Raw genomic sequence first — 12,866 nt, 5'->3', positions numbered from 1 at the left:
TGCCTTTTTAATTAAAGTTAGATTTAAAAAGTAAAAACCTTCTCTTCTGGCCAAACGCATAATGAACGAAGAGCCTTGCTGAACTAATCACGCTTGTCCAACGCAACAAGACAGGCAATAGAGGCGAAAGATAGGAGCCACGTTTTCTTTTTATCCTTGCTTTTCCTCCTCTCGTCCTAGTGGACTGATAGCACAGTTGCGTTCTTAACCTCGCGTGTAGAGCGTGGAAAATAACTTGTGACTTGTAAGCCTAATTAAGGAATCCTCCCTGACCTGCACACCCAGGCCTCGTCAGAAATCTAACACCAGAGCTGATTCAACATGAGCTACACACCGGGCAGGACCCAGCACTAATGAATACTAATGAATAATAATTACAGGCTCTTTGGCACCCAGACGCACTGCAGGGACAAATGCTAATACGCTTTAAATGTACACCGCTAGGAATGACTAGCGGGTTCAACATGCGGCAGATTAGCCGAAGGGCCGATGCAAACTCAAGGTGAAGGATGAAACATTTCTCGCGGACGAAATTATGAGCATATTGGTTTGTTTTTCGGTGATGCAGGCGAAGCCATTGATCTAGAGAATTTAGGCCACATGAGAGCAGACGAATCTCGGGATGTGTGGCGCTCCTAGCATGTCTGTTTGTGACACCTTTTAATTGGCAGCATTAGAGCTCATCAACGAGCAGACTGTTGTTTGTGAGAGCGCTCTCTCCTAGTGCTTTTGTGCTCGTTCTCGCATGGCAGGGAAATTAAACTTTGTGGTGTTTTTTTTTTTTTTTTCCCACTGTTTATTCTTTTGATCTGTGTGTACATTATTCGCAGCTCTTTGAATTTAAATTTCACTGTCATGTTTCTCTTTTCATCACACTGATGGTTGCAGCTCTAATAATATTCAGCTTTTAAGTCACTGTAGAATGTTAATTAGATTCTCTCTTTTTTAATTAATACGTCCCCGCAGGTTTCCTTATCAAATCGTTTTTAGCCACGTAAAATCATGCATTTTGTGTCAATAAATTACTGTAAAATCTTAGAAATAAAATGACATCAAAAACAGTACAAAAATCCAAGGTGTATGAGAACTGTTTGTGTAATATACTGCATATATTATTCAAAAATGTTCAGTACCACTTCTAAATCAAGCCTAAGTCATGTGCACATACAAGCTTAGTGCAATGCGGTTACCTTGCGCTTGTATTGCGGGGCATTAGTGGTAATGTGTGTTGCTCTGCCTCCCTAAATGCTAGTGTTGTCCAGCAGCTTCTACTGTCCCATCTATCATCTTCAGCGGTGAGCCAAGGATTCTGGGATAGAGGAGCCACGTACTGGGCTGTGATAATGAAAGGTCACAAAGGGGGTGGAGTGTTGAAATTGCTTTACTTTACAATGAAACATGCTCAGCCCAAGCAGTGCCATAGCCGAGGAATGCAGTCTGAAGCAGAGGTAGAATTTCAAATGGTCTCATGGCCGATAGATTTGTTTACAGCACTGCACTAAATAGAAGACACCGAAGCCCATTACACATGAGTTTTGGGTTGTCACATTTTGTATATTTTTCGTAAGTGGAAATTATTTTTTACATTCAGTTGCTTAACTTTTGTAAAAATCCTGTGAAAAGTTCCGAATTTTGATTAAATGAAATTGAATATTCAGTGCTCATGCTTGAATGAATCTCTTTGCTGTTTATTTATATATTTTAACTTTAACATTTTATGCATTTTACATCATATTCTGGTTTTTCTTTTTCATAGTGCAATAAACACTGCATGCCAGCAAAAAGAACTTTGTGTTTCAGAGCTTCCACGTATTTATTGTCAAAATCTACTTACATTTATATAAATAAATCTGCCTTCATTGTGATGTATAAAATCAGTTTGACAAGTTTCTCCCAAAAATATGCGAGGAAAAAGAAGAGGGGAAACATTTCACTGTGCTCACAGAAGAAAACTTATATTCACAGATCAGAAAAATATATATATTTGCCGTTTATTATACTTTATAATGAACTGATTCACATCTTGCTGAGAGGTAATTAATACGGGGAAATCTTGAATTAAAGATGTAAATCTTGACACTTTGGCAGGGGGGCCGGTAAGGGACAGTAGTCTCTAAGGCCTGAATTATTCTTAGCATAAACCAATTAACACCATGTATCTTCTTTTATGTTCAGTTCAATTAAGAGCCTTTACAGTTTTTAAGTTCTTTTCTTCTTTATAGTTGGAGAGTGTCAGAAACACAGATCAAAGCCAAACGCAGCAGTCCGTGCACCATAGGTAAATCTGCTTTGCATATAAATCTGCATGTTACTACGAAGGTTTTTATTATAATTTTGCATGAATTAAAAAACAGTAAGGGAGCAGAAATGAGGGAGAGAACCCACAAAGCAGTCTATTAATCTGCTCTCAAATCTCCCTATATCTACTACTCTGACAGCCGAGTACCTCGATAGCTCAAACCCCAGTAGACCGACGCCGGCTGTAGAGAACAATTTTACTTTTTGTCATTCCACGACCGTTCCTTGTGTTTTATTTTGATTTTCAACCAAGCTGCCCGGGGTTGGAAGTGAATGAATGGACCTAGATGAAGTGGATTGTATCCTTTTTTTAAACACTCGAGTTCCAGATTTGCAGCTTTATTTGTTTATAGTGATCAACAAGCTGTTATTTGTGTTATTTTTGGAGGCAACCAATAAGACTGTTTGTCATTATTTTGTTTTTTTATTTTGCAATATTATTGGACTGACAGTTGTGTTTTTCTCACCACAGGAGCTTCACACTTGATGTTAAAATTCAATCTCAAAACCAGGTTAGAAAATTACTGCACTCACCAATTTTCCTGCTGGGAAGAGGTGACTGCTTTATGCTTATATTTATTTTACATTGGCCACTGTAGATTTCATCCTTAATTATATTCCTCGGGCAGATGGATGGTTTCTTGAAAAGATCTCTGCTGCATGCTGTGTTAGAATCGTACGATGATATGAAATGGTCAACATATATCATAATCATATTGAGAGATGACATCCAGGGAGGGGCACAGCCTCAGGGTGGATAGATGCTTTCAGGGCAACATAATAACACAAACAACCTGTTTTTCAGCACCCCTAATTGCTGCGCTTTAATTGCATTAAGCAGTGAAATATCAATAAATCAATGGGCAAATGAACTGGGCAACTATGAGCAATGACTGTTTAGTGTTGCTCTGTATTATTCTATTGATGTTCCACTAACGGCCGTCCTTGAGATATTGAATGCTATTCAATCCAGGCGCTGACATCATAATAGAAGGCAGCGTTGAGCAGTCTGGCCGCGTGGACAGTCGGCCTCTGCGGCATGCTTTTCTCACTTGTAGAAAGGCTTTTGGAACCCTAGAGTGACACTAGTTTTATAAAGTGTACATTTGGACTTTTATGTGAATAATACAATTGTTTCTTAATTTTTTTTTATTTATTTTTTTTTATTTATAGCCAACATTCACTGTGCAACTGATCTGTCCCTGATTGTCTCTTAGCTGAGAGATCTGGTTATATATGGAGCCATTTAATGACATAAGACAAAAGTAATTGTAAATATATAGTTAAGACCCCATAAAATGAATAACTTTCAATCACTATATATTCACATAAATGTAAAGGGGAGACTGGTGTTGTCATAACATACTGAGGCACAAGTCCAGTTATCTATTTGTTTAAATGAAATGGTCTTATAATAATTTTGTTAATTCTTTTCTCCAAGCTACAATTAGGCCTACAATATCATTGTATTTTAAGCTGTAGGATGACATAACAAACTGCACTAATATATATTAATACAAGGCTCTAACTATATGATCAAGGGTACTTTTCAAAAATGTTGGGGAAAGTTGTCTTATTTGTTTTTAAATGTTGTAATTTTCAGGAATTAGTTATTTAATCAAATTAATTCATTATAATATCTGTTAGCCAGAACAAGGGTTTGATTATTTTGTAGGCAATATTATAGTTTAAAGTATTTCTTTTCTGTTTCTTGAATTTGTGTGCGCTTCATAAATGTTTTATTGGTTAAACTTAGCTGAAAAGTCCTTAAATTGTGACAATGTGCTCAAAGATCTGTTTCTTTTTATGGGTAATAACATTATAATTGTTTAATACATTTTTATAGTAAAGACTTTAAGGTTTCTTTTAGAAATACGCAGAGAAACGTTAAAAATGTGCAATATATAAAAAAATTGCCTATATTTTCATTTCAGGACAAAGAAAAAGTCTGTGACCCTTTCTCTCTAGTAATGAGTTTGACAGAAATGCTTTTAATGTTTGATATCTAGGGATATGTAAAAAGTCACGTGAGAGAATTTTGTCAGCTTGTTCTTGACCCACTATTTTTTAAGAATTTGTATGATGTGTGTTGTAATAAAATCTTTGATGTTTTTTTTTTGTTTTTTTTCTGTGGCAAGTTTATTTTAAGCCTGTTTTAGTGCACTTTCACCTTCATGTGAGTGTTTCAGACTGTTGACAATTGCCATTTTAATCCAATGTTCAAAGACATTTTTGTAGGATAGCAGGCTAATTCAAATATCAAAATATTTTGGCAGGTATGATTTCTTTGTTGGTTTGTTTTCATAACCTCGGTGTCTCAGAGTATTATTAAGTAAAATCTTTACTCTGCTTTCTGTTTGAAGATATAAATAGCGTGTACTGCCATCTAGTGGAGTAATTATGCAACAGTGTTTTTCCATTTCAAACTGTAGACGCTGTATGCTAGTCCTTAAACTTCTGACTAGCTCTTTCAGTGAGGATAGTCTACACATTCTTGTTATATTATTAAATCATTATTTTTTTTTAAAGTCTCAAATTCATAATAAAATTATGTGTAATGTGTAAGAAACAATTTTAAAAAAGCCTCTGTTGATCTTATACACGCATGTCAACATGCGTGTCGTTCAGTTGTCTCGCAATTTGAGTAAACAAGAACAAAGAACTGCAAAAACGAGAAAAGCATGTTGCAAATCAAACATGCAAATAAGAGGATGTAGCCTATTCGTATATCCTGAACAAACGAGCTCAGTGGGAATCAGTCAGGCTTGTTCTCGATGGCCCTCTTTCCTCTTTTTCCCTGCTGTGAACAACGTGCTCTGTCAGTGATTAGCAATAACACAGACAATGGGTGTAATTTATGGAGCTTATAATATGACAAAACGATTTGAATTTGAATTGTGTAAATTTGAATTATTTGCAAGTGAAATCTAACAAAATTGAATTTTAGGTGGTAGTTTAAATAGTTCTGAATTTGATTTTTTTTAAACGAATATTGAACATTTGAAATTTAACAAACTGAAATGTTTTTATGGCTGAATTTTATAGACATGTATTTTCCAACAGCTAGTTTTTTTTTGTTCTGAATTCGTATACTGCAAATATTCAGTTTAAAAAAATACAGATTCAAGTTTTCAAGATGAAGAAATTCGGAACTTCAAATTCAGTTTTCAAAAATTCAAGTTCAAAAATTCAAGTTCAAAAATTCAAGTTCAATAATTCAAGTTCAAAAATTCAAGTTCAATAATTCAAGTTCAAAAATTCAAGTTCAAAAATTCAGATCTTACAGAAAGTAGGTCACAGGTCATCCACAGGGAAGAGTAAAGGATCTCAGATAAGTCGAACAGAGCATTTTGGCTGCACTGCAGTAGTTTTCTGCCGCAAACGCGGTGGTGGTTCAAGAGAATCCGTGTATCTTTCGTTCAGTCGTTTTTTTATTTAATATTAAGAGTAGAAAAATGAGAAAACAGCTTGAGTATTAGATTTCTAATATTCTAGTAATAATAGTCCGCTGTTGCACGGAGCTTACAAAAATTGTGTATTGCAACTATAGGCTATATTTCATTTCCTCATCAAACAACTAGACTAACGAATGGCTCGGCACAACAGAAGAGCCCAGAAAGGGCTTTCTCTCTGTGTAGACCAGCAGTTGGTCTGAATTTGCTATAGCCTATTTTCCGGACTGTATAGGCTAAGTCACGTTTTATGAAACACGCTGTGATTTATTCCAAAGTGACTCTGGCATATATAATGCATTTAACATTAAATAATATAAATGTTGACTTTCAAAAGTAGGCGCGCCAAGAAGGCTATTCTCTGTATTTTGGTTCATTTTTGGTGAGCGCCAGAAAGATCTAAAGAGACCGAGACGCGCTAAAGCAGCGCATCATGTTGTTTTATTTATTTTTCAATGGCATTATATTTTGTAGTCATTTTGAATGTATACAAATAAAAATATACATTTTACTGTTTCGAATTATGTCATATTATCTGTATAGTTATTTCCCAGCAGTGGAACAAATCCAAGTGATGGCGCTCGCGCATCGCGCTCTCACACAACATACTTTCAGACCTGACGTTACTTCATATCGCAGACTGTTCATTATCAAAATGAAACACAGTCAACCAAACATATAAAAAGTTATTCTGCCTAATTTTATTGGTCTGTTGTACAATATAAAGGGCAAGCTGTGCCGCACACAGTCCTACTCCAAACATTTCCCTTGCTGTGAAGACGCTGATTTAGCCTATACGTGTATTTTGGGATTCGACTGAAGTATGACGCCTTCTTTATATTAATAGTTAGCATCCACATGTTACATTGCAAATATGAAAACTTTTGACTGAATGAGAGATGCGCGACCGTTTCGATTTAAATAAATTTGTTTAGGCTTGGCGTTTAAAATAGGCTAAATGTTGTTTGTAATAAAGGGCACAATATAGCCTCTTTTATAGGCTATGTAGCCTATATTATTTTATTAGGCCTATACATGGCTACTTATTTTTCATTCTTGTTGTTTTTTCTTGGTGGAGACCATTTGGGCAAAAAAAAAAAAAAACAAAAAACAAAAAAAAAACATATTGTGTTCATTACCCCCACCCACATTTGGGCTTAATCACTGTTATAATTAGGGGTTCCTTGGAAATGTATTTAGGTGTAGACAAAATCAGTTATGTTTATTTCATAAATATGAACGCATCTCCCGGACACTAGCCGTTAGTCTACTTCCTTGGCCTATTTTTTTAGCTGGCCAATTCTCAAAATCTGTGTGGAAAAGCTGCGGAGCTTTTTTTTTTTTATTCTTTTTTATTATTATTTATTTTGGAAGTTTAGTTGCCATAGAAAATAACACAGTTTTGTTTAACATCAATTGATACTCAATATTAATGGAATAAATAAATGTAATGTCAGAGAATGCACAAAGCGCATCCTTTTGAGATGTAAATTACAATACATTTTAATTTAAATAAAACACAAAAGGCCTAGCTACATCATAAAACTCAGAAGATGATGTATTTTAATATATTATATTATAATACAAATAAAAAGGCGTCATACTTCAGTCGAGTCCCAAAATACACGTAGCCTAGGCTATAGGCTTAATCAGCGTCTTCAAGGGAAATGTTTGGACTGTAGGCTACTGTGTGCGGCACAGCTTGCCTTTTATATTGTACAACAGACCAATTAAATTAGGCAGAATACCTTTTTATATGTTTGTTTGACTGTGTTTCATTTTGATAATGAGCAGTTTGCGATATGAAGCAACGCCAGGTCTGATAGTAGGCTATGTTGTGTGAGAGCGCGATGCGCTGGAGCCATCACTTGGATTTGTTCCACTGCTGGGAAATAACTTAATACTCTGTTATTTATAGTCAATTTGTGTACATTCAAAATGACTACAAAATATAATGCCATTGAAAAATAAATAAAACAACATGATGCGCTGCTTTAGCGCGTCTCGGTCTCTTTAGATCTTTCTGGCGCTCACCAAAAATGAACCAAAATACAGAGAATAGCCTTCTTGGCGCGCCTACTTTTGAAAGTCAACATTTATATTATTTAATGTTAAATGCATTATATATGCCAGAGTCACTTTGGAATAAATCACAGCGTGTTTCATAAAACGTGACTTAGCCTATACAGTCCGGAAAATAGGCTATAGCAAATTCAGACCAACTGCTGGTCTACACAGAGAGAAAGCCCTTTCTGGGCTCTTCTGTTGTGCCGAGCCATTCGTTAGTCTAGTTGTTTGATGAGGAAATGAAATATAGCCTATAGTTGCAATACACAATTTTTGTAAGCTCCGTGCAACAGCGGACTATTATTACTAGAATATTAGAAATCTAATACTCAAGCTGTTTTCTCATTTTTCTACTCTTAATATTAAATAAAAAAACGACTGAACGAAAGATACACGGATTCTCTTGAACCACCACCGCGTTTGCGGCAGAAAACTACTGCAGTGCAGCCAAAATGCTCTGTTCGACTTATCTGAGATCCTTTACTCTTCCCTGTGGATGACCTGTGACCTACTTTCTGTAAGATCTGAATTTTTGAACTTGAATTTTTGAACTTGAATTTTTGAACTTGAATTTTTGAAAACTGAATTTGAAGTTCCGAATTTCTTCATCTTGAAAACTTGAATCTGTATTTTTTTAAACTGAATATATGCAGTATACGAATTCAGAACAAAAAAAACTAGCTGTTGGAAAATACATGTCTATAAAATTCAGCCATAAAAACATTTCAGTTTGTTAAATTTCAAATGTTCAATATTCGTTTAAAAAAAATCAAATTCAGAACTATTTAAACTACCACCTAAAATTCAATTTTGTTAGATTTCACTTGCAAATAATTCAAATTTACACAATTCAAATTCAAATCGTTTTGTCATATTATAAGCTCCATATAATTTAGGTAGGAGGGCACATGGGCAATATCAGACCTTTAATAAGCACACACACACACATGCACACGTTCTTGCTCTCTGTGCCTCCCATACACAGGTAGGCTACAGACAGTTTAAGACACGTTTTTTGATATTTCTGAGTGATTTTGAATGCCACCAGACTCCTGCAAAGGCTCCTGCAGTTGCAGATTTCTGCAGATGCTCGAAAAGAGCAGATAAGGCCATCACTGGCTCCTCCACTGTCTATATGCTGCACAGGTACACACACATGCTGCCTACTCCCGGGGTTGCTAATGTAATGGCTTTACATTGATTCTGTCCGACTAGATGGCTTGTTTTCATCCCTTTTAGGGAGCAGTGCCAAGGTTTTAGCCTCCTGTGATGTGAAAAGTGTGTGTCCTTTTCAGCACGTATCAAACACCTCACATGATATGTTGGCTGAGAAGGGTATACTGTCCTCGGAAAAGTTTTTTTTTAATGTATCATTTTACCATACAGTCAGCCATATCTGTTGCCATGGTACCATACATTTGTAACTGAAGCACTTTGAGTGGATTGACTCACGACATAATTATAAGAACCAGATCTTTACATCCCAGACGTCAAGACAACGTCTCTGATAATGTGAGGTGGAATTATGTTTTAGGAATAAATTAGAACATGAGATCATGTGATCTGACAGAACGCCCTGTGCCTCAGATACAAAAAATGGCAATATATAATCGCATATCATTTTATGTAAAAATGTCCCCATAAATGAATGTCCCCATAAAATGTCCCCAGATTATGAATGTCCCCATAAAACATGAAAACCCAACGTGTGTGTGTGTGTGTGTGTGTGTGTGTGTGTGTGTGTGTGTGTGTGTGTGTGTGTGTGTGTGTGTGTGTGTGTGTGTGTGTGTGTGTGATTTAAATTTTTAATATAAATGTAAAAAATGTTGGTTACCTTTAGGTGTAATATTCACATATATCCCTGGACACCAACCAGATGAAAACACTTCTGGAATTTGTATCACATACTGAAGAAGATGCTCACAAATTAGATACTGCTATGGTCAAAGGAGACATTCTTTGGCAGAGATAAAGAGAATATTGGCTCTATTGAAAGATCACAGTTAGCTGCCTTTGATAAGACATCACTTAATTTTCTTTCTCATTAAAAAAATATATTTTCAATGTGTTATTAATTTCATGACAAATTGTGGCCCGTTTAAAATAATAATAACATAATCTCTCACATTAAATGGTTATTATTAATACTTAGGCAGAAACAATTATTTAATGTCATATTACTGATGACAATTTGCCTCATGTTCAATTTAAGCTCTGATTTTGTAGGTCATTAATGGTTTTTAATTGCAGTCTCTTTAATGTTATTACATTTTTCTGTGCATATTGGTGAATAATAGTTGCATTTTACCAACACAAAAAAAACTAGATTCACTTTATATTTTACTGTTCATTATTAACCTTGTCTGCCTACTTTGATCAGCCTTGAACAATGTTTGAAAAACAATTATTTAAAGACTAATTGCAGATCCCACCTCTTTATTTGAAACCATTGCCTTTTAGCTTGCCCATTACACAGTTTCAGCTCAAATTCGTCGGATCATTCGCACTCTAAAAATCTGAACACTAGCTGTGCTGAGCTCAGACTGTGGCCCTGAATTACAACATTTAAACTGTATTTATGCTTCCATTGATTTCCGTGATGCAGAGGTGAGTTAAATTCTCAATCTACACCTTGTCACTCACATCAATGAGATATTACACCACAGTAAATACATCTGAACCACAGCTACCACAGTCTGCCTGAGCACAGATCCACTGATAACTATGATGGGAGTTGTTGGACTGATTCTTCACTCAGTCAAATCCAATGCCTTCTAATCTTCTCCTGCTTTTTCTGAATTATTCAAACAGATCTTGAAGTAACAGAGGCGTCCGACAGCGAGCAAAGCTCCCTATGAGGGAGCTTCAGATAATGTGAAATGAATGATGAAATTCTGGGAGCTGAAATGAAAGACTGATGTGATGCATGTTCAAAGGTGGGGCCCGGGTCCCCAGGCCCTTGGGGCGCTCAACAAGCCTCTTTTACCTTTTTTTTTTTTTTTTTTTACCCAGGGATGAATATGCTGTAACGTCTTTGGCAAAATAACCAAAACCTATTTCCACATTCACGTGGCATGCGGGCATGTCAGGGAAAGAAACGGCTCTTTGTCCAGCATTGGGGGCAATCGCACAATTTTTCTTCTCATGTTTGAGAAAAAAACAAAAACAAGATTGAAATCTCAAGTCAATTAATAGATGAAACACATTTTTCTAAAATAGGTTACTCATTTTTGTAGGAAGCATTTAGGGGGCAATTTAGTTAATGCATGAAATAATTCACGCCATGATGTAACGTCAATTCCTTTTTATCTTGAAAGGAAACTGGCTTATCTGCCTTTTAATAGCACATCAACAAACAAATAGCTTTAAATACCGTGATGTTCTTCGATTAATATTGATGACTTGCTACTTGACCTTGGTACTTGAGTGTGATTAAATAAAACAATAAAAGGAATATGCACACAATTACGTTTACAGTTCAGTACCTTGCTATAAAACAAATATTAAACTTCTCTGTGAACTCCAAATGGAAATGTTTTTTAGTGCAGTTCGCATGCAACATGCTTGTAAAGCATATCCAGCGCTGAAGTGTGGTTGTGTATTAATGCATATACCTGATATATCAATCTAGGTCTAGGACTAAATGCAGTTATTATTGTGTGTATGTGCTCTGGAAGTATGATCTCTGCAGGTCATACACTAATTCCCTATTCATGTATTCATTGTTAAATCAGACACTTATTTTCTGAAATGTAAAAATAAAAAGACAGGTGCAATTACAACTCAACTCGACCATGATGTTTGTCTACTAACATTTTCTTTTTGAAATTATATTGGGCAATAAAAGTTCCTCCTCCATATGTACCGTTAACATCAATATAGCATGAGAAAATCTCCATGGATTTTCAAAGGCATGATCATCATTCCCATTCCCCATTGTGATCTCAAATAAAGAAACCAAACATCTGAGAGCAATTGAAGTGTCTTGTGAAATCTGTTCTTCCCACCAAGCATTGATTTATTATGTGAATTACAAATCTAAATGTTTTTTTGAATAAAGAGGGTGGGTGTCCTTTTGTGCTTTTATTAAAAATCATGAGGTACAGGGTGGAATAACTATTAAAGGATTTCAGACTGTGCTGTAGATCATATGGTTTTCTGTGTTTCCCTAAGCATAATGGTATTACAGCAGTAGTTTTGTTTAAACAATTTATACACAGCGATGGCTGTAAGGAAATCATTAGATGTAGGTCTAAGAAGTTTCTTTCTGTTAAGTGCAATGCCTAATGTGGTGTTACTGTAAATTTCAGGAACATTACAGGGGGCTCCATATTACTAGTTTGATCAGTCTAACATTGTGGCCATTAGAATTAATTTATCAGGACACTGCATGGCACTAATGCAGTAGTCTAATGCAATTTCCACTGCACTTTGATACCTTTTTGTTCAACGTCATATTTAAATAATATTCTACTCTTAAACAGAATATGTTCACATAGGCTATTAAATAAGTAAAGCAAGTGAAAGTATTCTAAGATAAACTTAGCACATCAGATGAATAAAACACATCTTAAATATGAGTAAAAATCATAGTAGCTATCATTGAACAGAAATATTTTCCCCTCATATAAAAATCTTTAACATTTGCTGAGCACTATCTAGCTAAATACATAAATTATAATAGTTCCAGAGCATTAGTGAAAATTTGTTTCCGTATTCGTGTCTAGATCATCTTTGAATAGAGAAAATTGTTTAGAAGCAGTAGGCAACATTTTTGTTGTGAAATATAGCAAGTAAGAAACACAAATTAATGAAGTAATATTTCCCTATATTCTCTTTTGAGTAGTCAAACAAACCAAAGAAAATATATTTAAAACAAAAAGAAAAGTCCCTTACAAAATAAGATTGGATAAACATTATCAAATATGACCAACATTTCTGTGTGGGTACATTGCCCAAACAAGTGAATGAAATCATCCTCAGAAGAGTGACAAAAACAGCAATTCACTTCAATGTCTGACTTATTTTTCCTAAGAAAGGCTCTCTGTT

At 35.3% G+C, this 12,866-nt stretch overlaps 1 protein-coding gene across 1 annotated transcript; it reads left to right on the top strand.

The window, feature by feature from the left end:
• Positions 1-1,000: 1,000 nt before the first annotated feature.
• On the top strand, positions 1,001-10,758 carry LOC309502878 (uncharacterized protein). The gene is made up of 5 exons (XM_082175467.1): positions 1,001-1,563; positions 2,223-2,278; positions 2,771-2,810; positions 8,866-8,963; positions 10,629-10,758. Exons 1-5 carry the CDS (start codon positions 1,469-1,471, stop codon positions 10,673-10,675), a joined length of 336 nt encoding a protein of 111 aa, XP_082031593.1. The 5' UTR covers positions 1,001-1,468; the 3' UTR covers positions 10,676-10,758.
• Positions 10,759-12,866: the final 2,108 nt, after the last annotated feature.

Source organism: Leuciscus leuciscus (genome assembly GCF_965113295.1).
Source record: "Leuciscus leuciscus genome assembly, chromosome: 7".
Classification (NCBI taxonomy): domain Eukaryota; kingdom Metazoa; phylum Chordata; class Actinopteri; order Cypriniformes; family Leuciscidae; genus Leuciscus; species Leuciscus leuciscus.
The sequence above is the reverse complement of the archived record's forward strand: the minus strand, read 5'-3'. Positions and strand labels throughout refer to the sequence as shown.

Excerpts from the sequence above, each read along its gene's own strand:
- LOC309502878 (XM_082175467.1), top strand. The coding sequence starts at position 1,469 with ATGGCCGATAGATTTGTTTACAGCACTGCACTAAATAGAAGACACCGA. Across the intron at positions 2,811-8,865 it reads AAATTCAATCTCAAAACCAG|ACTCCTGCAAAGGCTCCTGC; the intron begins GTTAGAAAATTA and ends GAATGCCACCAG. Across the intron at positions 8,964-10,628 it reads ACTGTCTATATGCTGCACAG|ATCTTGAAGTAACAGAGGCG; the intron begins GTACACACACAT and ends TTATTCAAACAG.